This window comes from Macrotis lagotis, chromosome 8 (genome assembly GCF_037893015.1).
Source record: "Macrotis lagotis isolate mMagLag1 chromosome 8, bilby.v1.9.chrom.fasta, whole genome shotgun sequence".
NCBI lineage: Eukaryota > Metazoa > Chordata > Mammalia > Peramelemorphia > Peramelidae > Macrotis > Macrotis lagotis.
The window spans coordinates 67,981,835-68,005,253 of NC_133665.1; the positions used below are offsets into that span (position 1 = coordinate 67,981,835).

General features: G+C 37.1%; 1 protein-coding gene across 2 annotated transcripts in view; it reads left to right on the forward strand.

Moving 5' to 3' along the window:
* The window catches only part of SLC1A1 (solute carrier family 1 member 1), a 105,105-nt gene that overhangs the window by 33,990 nt on the left and 47,696 nt on the right, over window positions 1-23,419 (forward strand). For both annotated transcript variants that reach the window (XM_074197456.1, XM_074197457.1), the window contains exon 2: window positions 13,901-14,041. In XM_074197456.1, the coding sequence (XP_074053557.1) occupies window positions 13,901-14,041 (141 nt within the window). The remainder of the gene's footprint in view (window positions 1-13,900; window positions 14,042-23,419) is intronic.

A 23,419-nucleotide genomic window follows, 5' to 3' on the forward strand; every position in this document is an offset into this window, starting at 1 on the left:
GTTAGAAAATAGTTATACTTCAACCTGTGTTCTTATAGATTCATTGAATTAAAAAGGTGAAAAGACCTTCAAGTTCAAGATCAAAGTTCCCTTAATTTTCAGGAGGAAAATTGAAAACCAAAGAAGCTAATTGACTTGCTTAAAATAACACAGCTATTTAGTAAGAGACAGGCCTAGGGAACCTGAGTTCAAATCTTAACCCTGACACTTACTACCTGTGTGATGTGGAGCAAATCACTTAACTCTTGGTCTCAGTTTCCTTATCTATAAAATGAAGAGTGTGCACTAAAGAGCCTTTAGCATCTCTTCTTGCTCTAATTCTCTGACCCAATTTAAATGAATATAAAGCAAATGAAAAATAAATTCAAAGTAATTTTGATGAAAAAAACATTAAAAACTGGGGAAACTAGAAAAGGTTTTTAGAAAAACATTTCAGGCAGAAGCCCAGAGGTCGGTGGCAGAATATCATATGGGAGCAGCAAGTTAACTAATTTAGTTGTAAAATATGTGAGGGGACATAATATAAAATCATTCCTTGGAGAAAAGAAGTCTCTATGATCACTTCAAGACTGCTATTACCTGAAAAAAAGGTGAGTTTAACGATCTTCATTGAGTTCTAAACCATCCCAGAGACCTATGTGAACCCTGTGTTAATCAGGGATAGTCAGAGGTTAGAAATATTTGTTTAAGGAAAATACATCCTCCCTAGTCCAGCTAAACAAGGTTCTACTTTACCAGGGAGGAAGCTTGTTATTGTAAAAAGAAATAATGGATTTGTAGTCAGAAGATGAGTTCAAGACCCAGCTCTTACTAATTGTGTGACTAGAAATGTATTATTGCATCTCTCTAGAGATTCAGTTTCCTCATCTGCAAATGAGAGACAGTTTTATCTATCTCGCAGAATTATTGACTAGGAAACTACCTCAAAGTACAGAGAAAACATGAGTTATTATTATTCATTTGACCCTTGTTCTGCCCTAACCTCATTTCCCCAAACTAAATACAAACAGCCATTTTACCAACACTTAACCTTGCCCAGAATTCTGTCTCAAAGAAAAATCTAGTTTCTGTTGCCATAATGATGCCAAAGTGTCATAGGTTACATTGGTATGATAAAGTGATCCTAGGAACATGATACGCCCAAACAGTTTTGTTGTCATTGAATTCTTTTTCAGTAGTTCCTAATTCTTTATGTTCCCTTTTTGGAATTTTCTTGGCAAAGATATTGTAGTAGTTTGCCATTTCCTTTTCCAGCTCATTTTACAAACTTAAAGGAAACTTAGGCAAACAGAATCCAGGGTCTGCCGACTACTAAGTATCTAAGACTGGATTTGAACTCAAGTCTTCCTGATTCCAGGACCCAGCACTCTTATCTCTTATCTATTGAGATACTTAAGAGTTTCCTGAACAGTTATATATATATGAGGTTTCAATTGGAATTGAAAATCTAAGATTTTTTATGACTTGGACTCACCTCACATAGAAAAGACAAGATTGTACAATAAAAACACATTCTTAGTTATGTATTAAGCCCTACTGAACTGAACGGTTAACATCTGCTGGTCTTAGAATTAAAAAAATAGAGGAAGGGGTGGCTAGGTGGTGCAGTTGATAGAGCACCAGCCCTGGAGTCAGGAGTACCTGAGTTCAAATCCTGAGTTCAAATCCGGTCTTAGACCCTTAATAATTACCTAGCTTTGTGGCCTTGGGCAAGCCGCTTAACTCCGTTTGCCTTGCAAAAAATAAAAAACCTAAAAAAAAATAGAGAGGAAAATGAATGATAAGTTTTGTTACCGTATTTGGAATGAGATAGAAAAAGTAGATTCTCTTATTTTACTAAAATGATAATAACTACTATTATACATTTATATAGTGCAATTATATTGTATATTTATATAATATATACATATATAATGTATAGTATAGTATATATAGTATATAATAAATATTATCCTTAGTAATACAATGAGAGGCAATGTAGGTAGAATAATGGCTAGAGAGCTTTCCTCTAAAGCCAGGAAGATCTGGGCACAAGTCCTACCTAACATGGACTAATGTGTTTCTATTAGCTATTCATTGTTATAGCAGGGCAGCTAGGCGGTTCAGTGGATAGAGCATTGGTCTTGGATTCAGGAGGATGGGAGTTGGAATCCAACTTCAGACATTTGCCACTTTACTAGCTGTGTGACCTTAGGCAAGTCACTTAACCCTGATTGCCTCAAATCCTGGGTCATCTCCAGTCATCCTGATTCATATCTGACTGCTGGACCTAGATGGCCCTGGAGGAAAAAAGGAGAATGGTAACTTAGCACACCCCTCCTCACTCAAATCCAGTTCCCATGCTTATCACGGCATCACCTCCCTGATGTCATGGTCTTCTTCGAAAATAAAGGACAAACATTATTATTTTTGTTCTAGCCAATGATGCCAAACTCAAATAGAAATGGGGGGGGGGGGCAGCAGAGGGGAATACTAAACAATGCTTAAGGATCCTTGCAGGCCTAATATTGACTTAGAAAACCATATAGTAACTTTCTAGTCTATTGTAGTTTTATTTATTTTGTTAAATATTTCCCAGGTCTATTTTAATATGGTCAGCTACTTCTGCACTGTCACTTTCTAATACTTGCTATAAATTACCAAGTTGGTGCTGACTTGCATTGGCACAGAGTTTCCAAATTCATTGGCACAGTCCCTATCCCCTATTAATATAATGTTATATGATGATCCCCATAACAACACAGTGAGATAGGGTAAATATTATTACTTCCACTTTAAAGGGAATTCACTGATGCTCAGGAAAAAATGATTTGATTTACCTGTTATCACATAGAACTACCAAGTGGAAGAGACAGTACCCAAAGCCAGGTCCTTTGACTCTACCAGGTTGACTTTCACAATACATCCCAATGCCTTTCTGATAAAGTCGTTGGTTTTTTTTTGAAAGATTTTATTTATTTTGAGTTTTACAATTGTTCCCCCATTCTTGCTTCCCTTCCCCCACCCCCATAGAAGGCTCATCTTGCTCAGCAACAGTTCATGCAAATCCTTCCAGGCTTCCCTGAATTCCCATCCTTCCTGGTTTCTAATAGAACAATAGTGTTCCATAACATACATATACCACAGTTTGCTAAGCCATTCCCCAATTGAAGAACATTCACTTAATTTCCAATTCTTTGCCTCCAAAACAGGGCTGCTATAAATATTTTTGTACAAGTGATGCTTTTACCCTTTTTCATAATCTCTTCAGGGTATAGATCTAGTAGTAGTATTGCTGTATCAAAGCATATGCAGATTTTTGTTGCCCTTTGAGCATAATTCCAAATTGCTCTCCAGAAAGGTTGGATGAGTTCACAGCTCCACCAACAATGAATTAGTGTCCCAGATTTCCCACAACCCTCCCAACATTGATCATTGTCCTTTCTGGTCATATTGGCCAGTCTGAGAGGTGCTTTAATTTGCATTTCTCTAATAAGTAATGAGTTGGCTATTTTTCATATGACTATGGATTTTTTTATTTCCTCAACTGTAAATTGCCTTTGCATATCCTTTCACCATTTGTCAATTGAGGAATGACTTGGTTTTTTTTTTTTAAATTTGACTCAGTTCTCTGTATATTTTAGAAAGGAGTCCTTTGTCAGAAATACTAGTTGCAAAAGTTGTTTCCCAATTTACTACATTTCTTTTTATCTTGGTTACAGTGGTTTTGTCTGTGCAAAAGCTTTTAATTGAATGTAATCAAAATTATCTAGTTTGTTTTTAATGATGTTCTCCATCTCTTCCTTGGTCATAAACTGCTTCCATAGATCTGACAGGTAAACTACTCCTTGATCTTCTAGTTTGCTTATAATATTGTATTTTATGTCTAAATCCTGTATCCATTTTGATCTTATCTTGATATAGGGTGTGAGGTGTTGGTCTAATCCAAGTATCTTCCATACTAACTTCCAATTTTTCCCAACAGTTTCTGTGGCTGAGTTAAGAAGCACATATTTTGGTTAATCAAGCGTGCTGGTTGACAGCTACCATTATCCAAGATAGAGTAATACTTTTCAAAGAGCAGAAGTCCATTAAAACGTAGCTGATACAAGGTTCTAGCTTTGATTCAGAATTTCTTGGTATACCTCAGTCATAATTATAAATGTCAATTAACAAATGGAAATAATTAATTTTGATTGAGAGAATGCCGGAGAGGATGGTTCTTACTTCAATAAGATACAGACTTAGGGAGGTACAGTCTCTCTCGAAGTATCATTTAGTGAAGTCATGCCTTAGAGAAGACCTGACCTCCTTCCCTCTCTCTCAAAACTATAAGGGAAGCATGTGGAAAGAGGACTCTAGATAGATCTGTGGACCTCGGTTCACTCCCATTTCTGCTACTTACTACCTAAGTGATCTTTAAAAAATTTCATCTCCCTATTCCTCAACCTCCTAATCTTTGAATAAGATTTGTTCTTCCTACCACACTAGGACTGTTGAAAGGTTTAAAGAAGGTCTCTATAAAGTTCTTTGTATATATTAGGGATTAAATAAGAACTCTGACCCATTAAAACTTGTTAGTTTATCCCAGAGAAAATCTTTATTATAGAATAATAGACTGAACTAACCCAGGGAATTAGAAGGTAGCTGGCTCAGAGTAGCCCATCAGCACCCTTATGGATTTATCACTGTGGGTAAGTTCCAGCGTGAAACCTCCCTCCACCCAATATAGATTCCTAGTTGGACTGCAACTGAACTGCAATTTTACACTCTTGGAAAGTAGTCTGGAAGCACTGAGGGTTTAAGTAACTTACTTATGGTCATGTGTCAGAGACCCTTCTGAATCTAAGACTGACCCTCTAACCTCTATGTCATGGTGCCTTACCATTGTTGGTAAAATAAAAGTCAATGTCTTTTATTATTGTCATTACCACATTTGTAGCAAAGTGAGCCATGTGGAGATGGCAGTTCATCCTAACTTTGAAACCTGAAAAGACAAATTAACTCATCTCTACAATTGTTGTATTCAATTATCCAGAAAATAAGTTTTATAATTAATAAAAGTAATATGACCATAAATCCAGAAAAAATCAACTTTAAAGTTAATAAAAGTAGTATGACCATAAAAGGAAGCAACCTAGACATATAGTGAAATAAACCAAGATAGTGGATGATACATTAACACCCTCAAGATATGAAAGGAACCATACAAGTCTGGCAGATTATCAATGAAGCATTCACAAAAATTCAGAAGAATCACATAAAATAGGAACATATGGAGGAGTAACAATCTGTAGGAATGATAATAATAGCTCAGATTTATATAGGTTTACAAAGTGTTACAAGATTTTCAAAGTATTGGTCTCACAACAATGCTGAGACAGATAGGGCACATATCAAATCAAGGTTGAGATGAAGAAATTAAGGTTCAGAGAGCTATGTGATTTAGTAAAGGACACCCAGAAAGGAAGTGTTAGAAGGAGAACTCACAGTTCTCCTACTTCTAGGTCCATGAATCTCTTTACTATCATGTATAGCCTGTACTAGCAGAACAAGTATTTATGCATTTAAAGAATATGAGTGTTTTCTTTATCAAAATTAATAATATCACTACCCAGAGAAATTGACAGCAAGGTAGTTTAGTGTATAAAACACCCAGTCTGGATTCAAGAAGACTTAAGTTCAAATTTGGCCTCAAACATTAACTTTTTGAAACTGGTTAAGTCATTGATCCCTGTTTGCCTCAATTTCCTCCTCTGTAAAATAATCTGAAGGAAATGGCAAACCACTCTAGTACCTTTGCCAATAAAATGGTGTCAAAAAGAGGCATGACTAAAGTAATTGAATCGCAAAAATGTTATTTTAGGGTACTTGCTAATATTTAGCAATTATCAATAAAATTTATCATCTCAAAGGATAATAATTGAATGCTATATAGGCAACCTTTAGCTTCCTTTTTTTTTAATTTTAAGGCAACCGGATTAAGTGACTTGCCCAAGGTCATATAGCTAGGCAATTATTAAGTATCTGAGGCCAAATTTGAACTCATGTACTCCTGACTCCAGAGGCAGTGCTCTATTAACCACCGTGCCACCTAGCTGCCCATCTTTAGCTTCCTTTTCCAGCTAACATCTATTTTCTGAACTAAAGTGGGTGTGTTGAACTACAACCTCTTTTAAATTAATACTACCTGTCTTCATTCCTAAAGAGTAAAGAAATTGCTATGCTGAATGAGAGCTTGGTTCCCATTATCCTGAATGTTTTATGCCTCAGTTTTGACTAAGCACTTGTAGATTATAAATTGCTTTAGTAACAGCATCCTCTTAGTGAAAAACTGAACTTTGCCTGTCCTGGAACCCAGTAAGATGCCTACCCCAGAAAAGTTGGCTGTGTCTCACTTGACACAAATTTACAAACCAAAGAGGCTCCTGTTTTTGTTTGTACAAAAGAAAGTAGAACTATTTTGTGCTTTTTGAATCCCATGACAATTCATAAAAGAAATTTTAAAATCTAGTACATGGAGGAAACATGGTATATTACAAAAAAACTCTTCATTTGGAGTCAAAGAACCAACTTCAAATTCTTGTTTTACCACTTGCTACCTATATGATTTGGGTTATATCACTTTTCTGCTCAGACATTTAACCAGCTGTGTGACCCTGGGCAAGTCACTTAACCCTATTTGCTTCAGTTTTCTCATCTATAAAATGAGCTGGAGAAGGAAATAACAAAGTATTCTGGAATCTTAGCCTAAGAAAATCTCAAATAGGGTCTGAACCAAATGAACAATTTTTCCACTCTAGGTGTCATCTGTTTAAATGGACTAAATAATACCTAATCCATCTTCAAGTTTTAAATTTTATGATATTTTATATTATATAAGACTCAGGGCTGAGGGAAAATATTTTTTCAAGTACTTCTAAAAAGCACTATCCATCAGAGAATTTTTTCTAAACACTATTTGAATAATTTTTCCTCTACAAACATTCTTAGGCTCTTAGGTACCTTAAGAAAAGAGACTTTAGGGGGCAGCTAGGTGGCAGCTAGATGGCACAGTGGCTAGAGCACCAGCCATGGAGTCAGGAGTAACTGAGTTTATATCTGCCCTCAGACACTTAATAATTCCCTAGCTATGTGACTTTGGGTAAGTCCCTTAATCCCATTACCTTAGAATAAATTTAAAAAAAAAAAAGAAAAAAGAGGGCTTAGAAATCATCTAATTCAGCAGTATTCAAAGTATGATCTGAAACTATTTTGGGGGTCTGCGAAATAAAAACTATTTTCTTTTTTTCCTCTTTTTTTCCTCAGTTGATATTTTATTTTTCCTATTATATTTTTATGAAAGTTTTTCATCATTCTTCCAAATGCATATGCATATTTATGTTACATAATTTCCTTCCACCCTCCCTTCCCAACCCCCTCCCCTAAACATCGAACAGTCTAGTGAACATTGTACATATTCATTTGTGCTTAACATGTTTACAGATTAGTGATTTTCTATATGATGAATTAGGACTAAAAGAAAAATATAAGAGAAATTTTTTAAAAAGTGAACATAGCGTTCATTTAGATTCTGTAGTTGTTTAGTTTTGTTTCCTCTGGAAGTAGATAATATTGTTCATAACAGGTCTTCTATGGTTGTACTAGTTCTCTGAACTGCTGAAAAGAGCTGCATCCATCATAGTTGATCAACTTACAATGTTGTTGGTAAAGTATACACTGTTGGGCAGCTAGGTGGTACAGAGGATAGAGTACTGGCCCTGGAGTCAGGAGTACCTGAGTTCAAATCCAGCCTCAGACACTTAATAATTACCTAGCTGTGTGGCCTTGGGCAAGCCACCCATTGCCTTGCCAAAAAATAAAACTTAAAAAAAAAAGTATCTACAATATTTTCTTGTTCTGCTCCCTTCTTTCAGAATCAGTTCCTGTAATTTGTTCCATGCTTCTCTAGAATCCAACCATTCATGGTTTCTGATAGAACAGTAGTACTCCATAATATTCATATGCCATAACTTGTTCAGCCATTCCCCAAATTGATGGGCATCTCTTCAATTTCCAATTCTTTATCACTACAAAAAGATGTGCTATAAATATTTTTGAACATGTGACACTTTTCCCATTTTTAAAATTTCTTTTGGCTATAGGCCTAGTTTTGATATTGCTGGGTCAAAGGATTTGATTAATTTTATTGCTCTTTGGGCATAGTTCTATATTCCTTTCCAGAGTGGTTGGATCAGTTCACAACTCCACCAACAATGCATTAATATCCCAATTTTCCCCACATCCTCTCCAATATTGAACATTTCCCTTTCTTTCTCCTTAGCCAATTTGATAAGTGTGAGATGATAGCTTATGGTCATTTTAATTTGCATTTCTCTAATCAACAATGATTTGGAGCATTTTTCCATGATAATACATATAGCTTTAATTTCTCCATTTGAAAACTGCATCTTCATAAACTTTGAACATTCTGATTGTATGTTTTCCAGGTTTATTGCAGGCCAGGGAATCGTGTGCTAGTCATCACTGAGGCTACAGGTCTCTTAGGAGACAGCTATGATCTTTACAATTCTTGTAGCATTGGGCAGCCCAGCAGAAAGTTGACAAGCAATTAATAAATTCTTTCTATATGCCAGACACTGTGCAAAACCCTGGGCATACAAAAAGGACAGCATTATGGGGATTCTTCCACCTTTTACATTGCCTGTGATTAAGAGTAGCTCTGGGAGTGCTCAGTTGGTTTTCTTGCCCCAAGCAGAAAGAGTTTGGGCTTGAACTTGCCCCTAGGTATAATTTTTATTCTCAATTATCTAGTATCTACCATAATCCTGTCCCGAGGTAGTCCTTTGGGAGTTCATATTTGTTTTAAGAAATAGGAGGAGGATCCCAGCCCCAGAGACCATTTCATCCAATTCATATCCCCTAAAAGAAATCTTATGTAATAAACAAAATAATCTTACATAGCAGGAGTTAATATTTTGGGGGTCATGAACCCTTTCATCAGTCTTTTAAGACCTCTGCATCCCTTCTTAGAATGTTTTTTAAATGAATTGAATTAAGTATACAGAATTACAAAGGAAACCAATTACATTCAAATAATATTAACAATTTCAAAAAAAAAAAAAAGTACTGATTCCCCAGGTTAAAAACTTCTGCTGTAAAGAATTCTCTATAATATTCATCTGATGAGTGGTTATCTACCCTTTACCTGAAGACCTTGATTCACCTCCTCTCAAGGGTTCTGGTTCCACTCATGCATAGCTCAGATTCTTAGGAAGTTGTTTGTTGTTTCATAAGATCAAACCTAAGTTTATCTCTTTATACTTTCAAAGCATTGATTCAAGCCAAAAAGGGCAAGTTCAAACATCAGGTTGGTGTTAGATTGGACAGAGCAGGAAGACTTGTGGTCAAGGAAGGCCTGAGATGGAATCCTGCCTCAAACACATATATGATGTGTGGCCCTGGGCAAGTCACTTAAACTCTCTCAGTTCTATTTTCCATATCTGTAAAATGGACACCTACCTTACAGGGTTGTGTAGATCACATTTAACAACTGTAAAGCATTTGACAAACTTTAAATCACTACAAAAATGTCACATAGTATTATCCCTTTTCAACATGATAGTCCTTCAAATTTTGAAGTAGCTATCCTGTCCCTCCCCCTTTCAAATCTTCTGCTCTCAGCTTCTGACTTGGAAATTTTTCAGTTTCTGTCTAACCTGTCTTAATTTCTCAAATTCAATTTTTGAAGCCTTGAGACTTGGATTCAAATCTTACCTCTTCCCTTTACTGTCTTTTTACCTTAATCCAGTCCCCATTCTTAGCTTCTATTTCCCCATCTATAAAATGAGAGCATATCTAAGGTTACTTTGGACTATAAATTTTCATTGCTGTTATTTTTCACTCTTCTGCAACATAGACATATTCCTCAAGGGTTCAAAAATTACATCTTTGACTTCCCTATCACACCCTTTCTTTCAATAACTATTATTATCATGGGGGGGAAGCCATATTAAAGAAAATAATGGACCACAATGTATATCAAGAACAAGGTTAATAAAAGTTTTCCCTTGATACACAATCTAGCCTGCCAGGCTAGACACCTTGACTATCATGATTTCATCTGGTTTTCTGGATCTCTCATCTTTTTTATCTGCCCTAATGTTAAGGTCTCTGAACTCAAATGACATTTCTCTCTAACTTCTTTGCTTTCATGTGATTTTTCAAGCATACAGTCAATTATCAAAAGTACAAGTAATAAAACCAGAGGCAGATGAGGCTATTGGGTCCATTGCCTGCTTAATGGGGCACTTTTAGGATTTATCTCTTCACTCAAACTTACCCTTTTTCCTCTTGTAGAACTCTCTGATATCAGTCTCCCCAAGATGCTTCCAGAGGAATCTCTGACATCACTGGAACACAGATATAGAACTGAAAGGGACCTCAGAGGTCATTTTTTAGTATAAGTTGTTGATGAGGAAGGAAGGGGAAGGTCTAGAGGCATATAAGACCCAGCCCTGAAACTTCATTTGTCATAGATTTAGAATTGGAAACAATCTTAAGGTCATCAAGTACAATAATCTCATTTTACAGATGATCTGAAGTCAAAGAAGGCATGAGCCTCTACTTGGGATCAGCAACTAGAATGGGAGCAACTGAATTGGGATTTGAATCCAGGTCTTCCTTACTCTAAGTTCAGTATTCTATCTATCATGCCTTGAAAAAGCCCCCTTCCCCCTTTGCACTTCAGTTTCCTCTTCTTTTTTAATTGAAAAAAAGATAGATTAGACCAGATCAAACTTCCAGATCAAATATTCTATCCAGAACAAATATCAATATAATCATTTCATCTTCTTGAAATTTGTACTTTGGTCCATTGGAAGTTCCATGATTTTTGGCATAAGCACATCCTCCAACAAGGTTGATGATAAGCCCTTTTCCATCTTAGCTAATAGTTTCTTTTGTGGCCAAAAAAAAAAAACCCAAACAAGATGTGGCAATCAGCTCTCTGAGAATTTTATTAGACTGGGACCCAGAAACCCTTTGGGACCTGTATTCAGTTTTTCTAGTTTAGTAGGGTCTGCCTGAACTTATATTCCCGAACTGGGCATGCCTTTCACTTAAAAATTGAATTCCGTGAGGACAAGAACTGCTTTTGTCTTTCTTTTAGCAAAGGGTTTAATATATAGGTGTCTGTTAAAATTTTTATTAAATTAATTTTGTTTTATAATGTCACATGTAATAAATAATACATTTTTATTTCTAATAAAGCAAATATTTATTCTATATTGAAATAATGCCTGCTGACTTGGTATAAATTTATACTTATAGAATTTTTCAATATTCTAGCACCTGACCCAAAAATCTTAAGAGAAACAGACATATCTTAATTTGGCAAAATACCAATCAGTGAAAAAAATAGAAATGACATCCAAAGTTTTGTGCTAGCAGTATTTTAGGTAATATGCCTGTTCTCTCTATTTAGGGATGTCTGCATTTCAGTGCAAGACCATTGGATTTATAGCCAAAAGGAACCTTAAGGACTATCATACCCAACCCCTTAATAAGATCATAAAGTTAGATCTGAAAGGGACCTGAAAAGACATTGAGTTCAATCCCCTCAATTTACAGATGAGTAGACTGAGGCACAGAGGGGTTGTGAGTGACCTAGCAACACCCAGCTAGTAAATGTCTGAAACAGGATTCAAACATGTAATTATTCAAAACATGAAAAACATTTTCCTGATTCCAAAGGTAGTATCCTACCCATGATAGTTTTATTTTAAAGAGGAGAAATTGAAGTCCAGAAAGTTGAAATGATTTATCCAAAATCAAACAGATAAATAATTGAACTCAGATTTTTAATCCTATTCTTCTGACCTCAATTTCAAGCTCTTTTGGCACAGTCAAATCCCAAATCACTCAGAAGAACTCAAGTTCTTTGCTATGCACAGTCAGACTTGAATAATTCACATTGGTTAATCCTATTTGTACCATCCCACCCCTTTTCTTCTCCTCTGCCTTCTTGCCATATACTTTTCTTTAACCTCATCATCAAAGGATTGAGCAGGGGGATGAAGTAAACTCAAATAAGTCAGTTTTGCTCTTTCATGAATGGTTTTTTGATAGAGTTGAAAGTTGAATCTATAAGAGGTAGGCAAACTACAGTATAACAGCCCCATTCTCACCTCTGCCTAGTTTTATATGGTCTAGGATCTAACAATGTTTTGTTTATGTTTTAATATATGATCTTTATTTTAAAACAAAGAAACCATTCTTAGCTCATAGGCTATATGTACACATACACATTTGCCAACCCTTAAATAGAATAAATAACATCACTAGAGCCTTAAGTCTAAAAAGTTTTCCTATAGGAATATAAGTTCAGGCAGACCATGCAAAGTTATGTCTACCCCAAGCACGCAAAAGTATGATGAGAGTTTTATGTGTTCTTCAAACATACAACTTTTTAGAGCAAGTTTTTCACTATGTACATAGTGGTATCCTAACCAAGATACCACCTAAATTAATACTGCAACTAAGCTGTGTCAAAAAGATGTTTCAGGGGGCGGCTAGGTGGCGCAATGGATAGAGTCAGGAGTATCTGGGTTCAAATCCGGTCTCAGACACTTAATAATTACCTAGCTGTGTGGCCTTGGGCAAGCCATTTAACCCCATTTGCCTTGCAAAAAAAAACTAAAAAAAAAATGTTTCAGGTGAAATGCTTCTCTATCAGACCATTATAATAAATAAATTTGTGTCTCAATCAATTTTCATTTTTTACTGTAGAATAAAAAGTTTAGTTCATTACAAAATAAATATTTATTTCATTAGAAATAAATATGTAATTTTTATTACCTGTGAACATTATAAAATAATATTAATTTAATAAAAATAATAAAAATTTAAATTTAAAAATCCATAGTGGATATAGAGTTAGAGTATGGAAGACCTGAGTTTATGTCTAGCCTCTGACATTTATTGCTATTGTGACCCTAGCCAAATCATTTAATTTCTTAATGTTTCTCAACAACTGTCTTAAACTAGGATTAGGGAATTTCCTCAGTGACATAAAAGGTTCAGCTCCTATCTCTTATTTAAAAAAAAAAAGAAGCATGCAATCTACAGACCATTTATTCACATGTTTATCTAGTGCATTTGGTTAGTAGTGGCATTAACTTTTTCAGTAAGATTTTGATGTCTAGGGTCAGCTAGGTAGAAAAAGCACAGGCCCTGGAGTCAAGAAGACCCAGAGTTCAAATTCAGACACTAAATAATTACCTAGCTGTGTGACCTTGGACAAGTCACTTAACCCCATTATCTTGCCAGAAAACAAAAAAGGATTTGGATGACTGATTGCTCCTAGTTATTAACTAATACTGTCTTTCTCCTCAAATTATCTTGTTTTTCCATAAGAAAGGATAGACTAGAATAGGATTTGGGTAGGGTAGAGGGAGGTAGAATTAGAATAGACTAATCTTGGAAAGGAGATTATTTGTAAATTCCTAGCCTCCATTCACTGGTGTTTGAGAAAATATCAAAAAGAAATGCAGGGGCAGCTAGGTGGCATAAGTCACTTAACCCTGTTTGCCTTACAAAAAAAAAAACCTAAAATAAAAATAAAAAAAAATAAAAAAGGAAATGCAGCAGGACCTATGGAGGGAAAGAGTTTTATTTGGAGTTAGAGTATCTAGATTCAAACCTAAACTTGGTCTCTGAATTCTCTTCAGAGAAATCACTTAATGGTCAAATAAGAGAGTTGGACATGGTATCTTCCATGCCTTCTACTCTAAATCTATGGTCCTGTTTCTTTATAGACCCTTTTGGAATGGTTCTATTCATCTGTCTTTGCCTTTAATTTAAGGGTTAAATGCCAAGGAGATTTCCGCAATGTGTCCAACTTTATTTTCTCTCCCCATAGGTATTGCAGTGGGTGTCCTGGTCCGAGAATACAGCAACCTATCGAACCTGGACAAGTTCTACTTTGCCTTTCCTGGAGAGATTTTAATGCGAATGCTGAAGCTCATCATCTTGCCCCTAATTATATCCAGCATGATTACAGGTACTCTCAGAAAAAAAAAAATGGTATCTGGTGGTTCTTTCCTGGGTTTTACCAGTTCTGCCATACCCAGAGCTTTTGCATTTGGAGAATGGTCTTATCTTTTGGGGGGAAATGTGGTCATTACCTAGGTAAAGTGCTCTTTTCTCTCACCTTTCTTTCTCTTTCTCTTTCTCTCTGTCTCTATCTCTGACTCTACCTCTCCATCTCTTTCTCCCTCTCTGTCTCCCTCTCCTTTTCTCTCTGTCTCTCCCTTTCTCCATTTCTCTGTCTCTGTCTCTCTACACACACACACACACACACACACACACACATACACACACACACACACACACACATCTCCCTTTCTTTCTATGTCTCTGACTCTGACTGTCTCTCTGCCTGTCAGTCTTTGTCTCCCTCTCTATCATCTCCATTTCTCTGTTTCTCTGTCTCCCTCTTTGTTTCCATCTCTCTCTCTCTCTCTCTCTCTCTCTCTCTCTCTCTCTGCTGTTTGTCTCTCTGACTCTGTCTCCCTCTTAGATCTTCATTGGTCAAGTCAGTTGATAGGTCTTTTGAGGAAGATGCTATTATTCAGAGTTGCTATAAATAAACACACTCAGTGATAGGAGGCAAGAGAAAGAACATTTGGTTATCTAAGCATCAGCCAGTGTCCTCTGGCAAAATGAGGATGTCAGTTTTAATAGTATTTGAGATTATTCCCCTTCTAGACTTTTGTAGCATGAAGGATATTCACAAAAAAAAAAAGATTTCACAAGGAGCTATAGATCGGGAAGACAAGGAAGGATCTCAGAGGTCATTTTTTTAAATTGAGGAAATTAGGACTTCTCCAAGCTCACCAAGTTCACACAAGTGGTAACCATTATGGGAGAAATGTGTTTCCTGCTGTATCATGTCTTGTCCTTCCTTTGTGGTATAGCAGAAACAACATTAGACTAGAGATCACTGATGCTGAGTTAGAGTTGGGATTAGAAGCAAGAACTGGAAGGCATCTTATCTAAATCCTTCATTTTGCAATTGAAAAAGCTGAGATCTAATGAAAGAAATGATTATTTCTCTCTTGTATTAATAATTAATTACTGAATTGTGACCAAGATTTATTTTTTTCAGAAGTCTATAAGTTGTTCAGTCTCTGAAGGGCATTAGTGATGGATGAGATTACAAAATCCCCAGGATACATGCCTTTCAATTCTGGGTGGAATATTTTGTGTGTGTGTTTGTGTGTGTGTGTGTGTATTTGTGTGTGTGTGTGGTAAACTGTAAAAGTTATGCCTACTCTCAAAGATTTGTTTCCTTAAACAGTCAGGACAGTGGCTATTTTAGAACCATTTCAAACTCAAAGAAAACTCTTGAGATCATTTAATCCCTCCTTCATTTTACAGATAAAGAAACTGAGGTCTCAATTAGCCCTTGGTAACAGTGACACAGCGGGATTTGAATCAGGATGAGGAATTGACCCATGGTTCCCTAACTTCAAATCTAGCATCAAAATGTCCCATACCATGCTGCCTCATCAGTAGGATTCAATTATAGTTTTAAAACAACTCAATACACAAAAATTTGAACTTCTAGTATAAACTATTTTAAGGAATATTTGCTTTACAAATGAGTTGACTGCAGAATTCCTTAAATTAAAAGCTAACATGGAAATCAGTGAAAATAAACATTTCAACACCTACTATGGGCAAGCAGGGATACAAGTTCAAAAATGAAACCCTATCCACTATAGAATTCCTATATTCTGTAGGAATGTAATTGAAAATAGAATGGTACTTTAAAAACTCATCAGTTTTACACATGTATTATCTACAAGCAACTATTTAGGAAGGTATCCACCAAATGAACTAAGGAAATACTTAGAATGATCCTATGAGATGTGAAGATTTCTGTAAAGCTTTAGAAACAATCTACGCAATATATATATCCTAGTGGGAATGGCCTCTACAACAACTCCAACAAGTAGTCCTCCATTCAAACAGTCCTCATTTACTTGGTGACCTCCATGGAAGAGAAATCTACTACCATTCTACTTTAAGAGAGTTTTGTGGAGACAGCTATCACATCGATCCCACTCCATCCTTAGCCTTCTTCAGACTGAAGGCAAGAAGTCAGACATGGGAGCATTCAATAAAGGATTCTTTGCTCTGATCTGCATTTGGGCAGTATAATACACAGTGATATGACCATTCTGTTAGTGTGAAAATGAGTTCTCCACTCTCAAATTAACAGTCTGCTAGAGAGCTAGAAATGTTCTCTTTCAGAGCATATTGCCTGATACTATTCATTCCCAGTCTTCCCAACTCTCTCCCCACCAAAAAAGAATGGAGGCTAAGCAAGGTGGAGCACAACACTGTGGATGAAGTAGTATACTCAAAAATAGTATTGTTTGCAGAGAGGTCAAATTTAGGGTTTTTACTTCCTTAGACTAGAACTCAAGTTAGACTCATCATACACATATGGATGTATAGATAAAGATAGGATATAAATTCATAGAGTTGCTTAATCCATTGTCAGATAAAATCAATACTGTCAATCACAAGTAACCAAATAAAGTTTTAAAGATTAGAGTGGACAAACCATTAAAAATAAATAAACAAATGTTCCCTTCAGTTTTATAGAGCACCATGCCTGTTTATAACTGATACTCTAGGACTACACTATTGTAAAGATCAACTTTATTTCTCACTTTACACAATGAAATGCTTCCTGAAAAGTTGCTTATAAATCATGCATATATAAAACAAATGAATTTTCAATTTTCTACTCATTTTTCCATCATCCATATGGCATAACACCATTTATATATAGACATGGTGTTTTACCTTGTTAGAAGACTGAAAGGAACATTTAAGTTGGTGTTATAATTGTTTTTGATGTCTTGTCCTTTCTAATCCTTAAAACTTTCTGTAAATGATTATTCATGAGGGACAGTATCAATTTTATCTGTCCACGGAATTGCAAGGAAGGATGCTCCAGATTAAGCAACCAGAGGGAAGCATGAATAGAAAATCAGCTATTAATAAAACCATTTCATTAACAATACATGCACAACTTAGTGCAATTGTACTGTACAGAGGCTATTTGAAAACAACCAACACTCATGGTCTGGGACATTTATATGATAAAACCTCTGAAGTGTATCCTACACTTTAACTCAATTTTGCAAGAAATCTAGAGAAACATTGATAGCACTAGGCCTTCCAGACATGTCTCTCTTCCAATTTTTCCCACTGCAATGCAACTCAATTCAATAGGAAGCAAAACTGAACAATGGAAAAAAAACACTGAATGTGCAGGTTCCTCTCTTGGCTCTGCTATATAATACTTCTTTGGCCTTGAGCAAGTCACCAAAGATTTCTGGGCATCAGTTTTTTTTCTTTGTAAAATAAGGATGCTAATAAATGTACTACTTGGCTCATGGAATTGCTTTGTAAACCATAAAGTGCTATGTATATGTGACTTTGTGCAATTCTCTTGACCCCACTTTCTTGTAAAAATCAGACAGTTAGACCATATGCAAACAAAGGTCCCTTACGTAGAAATCACATGGTCCAAGAATGGTCTTTTCTTTAGTGATTTATTAGGTTTCCAAATCATCTGAATATCTCTAGGATCTCTTTTTGTTTTGTACAAATGTTTTTTTACATTAATAAAATATTCTTGTTTACAAGTAAATAAAATACCCCTCCTCCCCCATGAATATAGATAGACTTGCTTGGGTGAAAAAAGAAAAAGGGAGTGAAAAAAATTAAAATTAAAAAAAATAATAGTAATAATTGTAGGTATGGCCAGGTGGTGCAGTGTACGAAGCAACAGCCCTGGAGCCATGAGCACCCGAGCCCATATCCAGTCTCGTAAACCCAACTATCACCCAGCCATGTGACATGCAAGCTCCCCGATCCCCACTGCCCTGCAAAAACCAAAAAGAAGAAAAAAAAGACCCCCAAAACAAAATAAAATAGTAATAATAGTAGGGGTGCCTGGGTGGCAGACAGGACATTGGCCCTTGAGCGAGGAGCACCTGGGTCCGAATCTGGTCCCAGACACCCAAAGATCACCCTGCTATGTGGCCCCAGGCAGGCCACCCAGACCCACTAGCCCTGCACCCTCCCCCAAATAATAAGAACAAAAAATGTGCTTCAGTCTTTGTTCTAACACCAACAACTCTGTCACGGGTGGATCACATTCTCTTATGATTGCAACTCCCTCCTTTCTTATTTCTCCACTACCATGTACTATATTTTCCCCTCTCCTTTCACTCTGACTCTGCTGTAGGGTATCTGAGTGACGCAGCAGACAGATCCCTGGTACTGGGGCCAAGAGGCCCCGAGCCCCCATACCACCCTTTAGGCCTAGCATCCACCTGGCCCTATGGTCCCGGACAGGCCTTCCAATCCCAGCCCCTTGCAAGAAGTAAAAAAGAAAATGTGTTATATCTGACCACTCTCCCCCCATGGTCCATCTTCTCCTCCTTTATTCACATTCCCACCCCTTCCCCCTGCTCCCCCCCTTCTTACTCTAGATGTCTATACCCCATTGAGTATATTTGCTGTTTCCTCTCCTAGCCATCTCTGATGAGAGCAAAGGTTCCCTCATTCCCCCTTGCCTCCCCACTTCCATATCATTGCAATAGCTCATTGTAATAAAAAAAAATCTTATGTGAAATATCTTGGACTATTCCCCCTCTCCTTTTTCTTTTTCCCATTCCATTTCCCTTTTTTTCTATTGACTCCATTTTTACACCATATTTTATCTTTGAATTCAGCTTTCTCCTGTGCTTCAACTATAAAAGCTCCCTCTACCTGCTCTATTAACTGAGAAGGTTCATATGAGTATTATCAATGTCATTTTTCTATGCAGGAATACATGCAGTTCATCCTCATTAAGTCCCTCATATTTCCCCCCTCTCCTCCAATCTCCATGCTTCACCTGAGTCCTGTATCTGAAGATCAAACCTTCTGTTCAGCTCTGGCCATTCCAAAAGGAACATTTGAAATTCCCCTGGTTCATTGAAAGTCCATCTTTTTCCCTGGAAGAGGACATTCAGCCTTGCTGGGTAGTTCATTCTTGGCTGCATTCTAAGCTCTTTTACCTTCCGGTATATTGTATTCCAAGCCCTACGAGCTTCCAATGTAGTTGCTGCTGAGTCCTGTGTGATCCTGACTGCAGCTCCACGATATTTGAACTGTGTCCTTCTGGCTGCTTGTAATATTTTCTCTTTGACTTGGGAGTTCTGGAACTTGGCTATAATATTCCTAGGGGTTGGTTTTTTGAGATCTCTTTCTGGGGGGATTGGTGGATTCTCTCCATTTCTATTTTGCCCTCTGCTTCTAGGATATCAGGACAATTTTCCTGTAGTAATTCTTTGAAAATGATGTCAAGGCTCTTTTCCTGATCATGACTTTCAGGTATTCTGATAATTTTTAAATTATCTTTCCTAAGTCTGTTTTCCATATCAGTTGTTTTTTCAATGTGATATTTCACATTTTCTTCTAATTTTTCATTTTTTTGGTTTTGAAGTATTGATTCCTGATTTCTGTTAAATTCATCAATCTCCCTGAATTCTATTCTTTGTCTGAAGGATTTGTTCTCCTCAGAGAGTTTTCTTATCTCTTTTTTCCATCTGGCCAATTTTGCTTTTTAAAGCATTCTTCTCCTCAATAACTTTTTGAACTGTTTTATCCATTTGACCTAAAATGGATAAAAAGCTGGTTTTTAGCATGCTATTTTCTTCAGCATTTTTTTGGATTTCCTTGACTAAGCTGCTGACTTCATTTTCATGTTTTTCCTGCATCTCTCCTTTCTTTTCCCAATTTTTCTTCCAACTCCCTCATTTGATTTTCAAAGTCTTTTTTGAACTCTGTCATAGCCTGAACCCAATTTCTGTTTTTTTCTTGGAGTCTTTAGATGCAGGAGCTTCTGCTTCCTCATCTTCAGACTGAGTATTTTGATCCTTCTTGGGCTCATGAGCAAAATATTTCTCAATAGTCTTCCTCTTATTTCTCTGCTTGCTCATTTTCCCAGCCTGGTCCTGGTTTTGGGGTGCTTCCTGAGCTTTTGGGACACTCTGACAAGGGTCTCAGTGTGTGAGGCTCTGTCCTCCCTCCTGGTCTGTGAATGACCATAAGCGCCCCACTCTGCCATGGGGCCGAGGTGGGGGGGCCCTGCTGTTCTATGGGGGCCCTAGACTGCGATCAGGATCTGAATGTGGTCAGAGCCCCAGAGTCCTGTTCCAGGGGTAGAGGACAGAGCTCTGTAGTCTCTCTTCACTCCCCTCCCTCAGCTCAATGGGCTCATGCCCTGGAGGCCCCTGCTTACTGGCTCCGCCTGCTTCTGTTTCCTGGATCAGGGCTGGGGAAACACCAAGCTGCTGGCTGTGTGCCCTGAGGGCTGGGCTCCACGTGCTCACTCTGGCAGAGGTCCCCCACTGTCCCCCCACTTTGTGCCCAGTGCTCCCTGGGGTGCAGCTCAGGAGACTCCCCCGCTGCTGTGAGCTGTGGCTCCCAGCGCCCTGGGGCTGCCTCTGGGAGACTGAAGTTCTTTCGCTCTGGTGGGCCACCCCTGCAGTGGGCCGCCCCTCCGACCCCGGGGAGCAGAGCCTTTCTGCTCTTTTCCAGGTTACCTTGAGTAGGAGAACTGCCTCACTGGGTCCCTTTGTGGGTTCTGTCTCTCGAAAGTTTAGTTAGAATCCTTAGCTTATGAGTTTTATCAGAGCGCCTAAGACTGGATCCCTTCTTGTTGCCATCTTGGCTCCACCCCCGAGTATCTCTAATATTACTTCCAACTCTAGACTTCTGTTTCCTTGTCACCATATTTGATTTAGGCTCTGATTTCTAGGAGTATACACACTAAGACAGTTTTATTGACTTAAAGGCATAGAATATTAGAGCCATAAGAACCATAATATACTGAAACAGATCTATAACATTCATTATCTTGTGGTATGGTGATACAATAAAATTATTTGTTCAAAATATAATGCTATCAGTCAGTTCCAGATAGTCACTAGTAAGTAAGGCTGTGTCTGGGTAAATGTTTCAAAAGCCATTCTGGGGGAAATGTATGTACAACATAGTTTAAGTTTAATTCAAATTATTAACATTTCTCTATCACTTTATTAAGCCTAGATAATGAACAATAAAACAAATCAAGTTCTAATTTGTAGCTTGCTGATTTCCAATGTTTAAATGCTCACACTGAAAATTTAACCATTAGCAATTTCAAACTATGCAAGCTTGCTCCAGCACACCACTGCATTTCCATAGGGCACTGATTGACTTGCAGTTCTAGGAAATAGCTGGGAAAATAGCCTGGACAAGTTTTGAACAGAATGGTTCTTGAAAAGCCCAGGAATGAGAAATTTTTCTTCTGTTTCTTCTTCCTATGCCCAAGTCATAATTTGTCAGACAGTTCTTTGTCTCACTCTTCTTTCTCAGAGCTAATCATTTCTAGAAACTTCAATAAAATTCTTTTTTTAGGTTTTTTTTTTTGTAAGGCAAATGGAGTTAAGTGGCTTGCCCAAGGCCACACAGCTAGGTAATTATTAAATGTCTGAGGCTGGATTTGAACTCAGGTACTCCTGACTCCGGGGTCAGTGTTCTATCCACTGTACCACCTAGCTGCCCCTTCAATAAAATTCTTGATGGCTTATTTGTAAGCTTTAATTCTTGCTCCTTGAGTATTCACTGTGTGCAGAGTTCTCTGTGAAGTGCTACATAGATGAGAAGGAATCAAGGGAGGGAGGGAAGAAGAAGAGGAAGAAAGGAGGGAGGGAGAGAGGAAATGAAGGAAGGAAAAGAAGGAAAGAAGAAAAAGAAAGGAAGGGAGAAGGAAGGAAGGAAGGAAGGGAGAGGGAAATAAGAATTTATTAAGCGAGTACTGTGTTCCAGGAACTACACTAAGGAAAAGAAGATTGGGTCTCTTCTCTCAAGATTCCTACTATTTAGTAGAGAAGACAGAATACATCGAACAATTAACTATCATTATAAAGAAAATGAAAGAATGCAGGTAGAGAAATGACCAAAATTATATAGAATTAAAGGGGCAATAAAATGTAATGGAGAGAGAAGATTATAAGTCTAGAGTAACATGGTTTTGAAATACATCTCTGATCTTTCTCTAGGTGATTGATTACATATGATACATATGATAAGCCATACAATTACAGTATGATAGTTGGAAGACCTTAGAAGTAATCTATTCTAAGCCATATCTCCCAAAATAATAAAAAGCAGAATGCTTCTAGTTGTTAGAAAAATTTTCCTTATATTTAGTCTAAAACTGCCTCTGAAACTTTCATATGGCATGTCTAGCTCTTCTCTTCAGGGACAAGCAAAACAAACCTTGTCCTTCTTTCTTATGACAGTCTTCAAATGTTAAAGATAACTCTCATGTCTACCCTAAGTCTTCTTCTCTTCAGGCCAAACATCCAGATATGATGTAACACAAGACTCCTTGCAGTCTTCAGGATGCTCTCCAGTTTAATGATGCCCCATCCTTCTTTAAATATAACATATATAACTGAACATGGGTAGTTTGATCAGGAAGAGGTGAAGAGGGACTGTCATCTTTTTTGGGTGACCCCTCTTACCACAAAGGACAAATTAAATTTTTTGCCCTAAGTCTTCTTCTCTTCAGGCCAAACATCCAGATAATGATGTAACACAAGACTCCTTGCAGTCTTCAGGATACTCTCCAGTTTAATGATGCCCCATGCTTCTTTAAATATGACATATATAACTGAACATGGGTAGTTTGATCAGGAAGGGGTGAAGAGGGACTGTCATCTTTTTTGGGTGACCCCTCTTACCACAAAGGACAAATTAAATTTTTTGACCCATATCACACTGTTGGTTATGTGTTGCTTTGGGTCACAAACTCTATATACCATTTTCTTCATCTATAAAAGGGGAATAATAATAGATATACTCTCTACCTAAATAGGTTGTTATGAGGAAGGTACTTTATAAAGATTCTGTTATTCTTTCTCTCTCTCTCTTTCTCCCTCTGAATATATATGTATGTATGTGTGCGTATACAAATTTATACGTACATATGTTTATGCAGTAGTGGTGGCAGTACTGGTAGTAATAGTGGCAGTAGCAGTAATGGTGGCAGCAGTAGTACTAGTAGTGGCAGTAGCAATAAAAATAGTAGTAATAGTTATAGTGGTGGTAGTGGTAATAGCAGTAGTAGGAATAGTAGGAGGAGTAATAGTTATAATAGTAGTAGTAGCAACAACAACAGTAGCAGTAATATTTACAGTTGATATAGTTCCATAGTGAAGAGAGTACCAGTCTTGGGTATTAGGAAGACCTGGATCCAAGTTCCACAATAGGCTCTGGACAAGAAATTCTCAGTTGCTCTGAATAACTCTCTAAA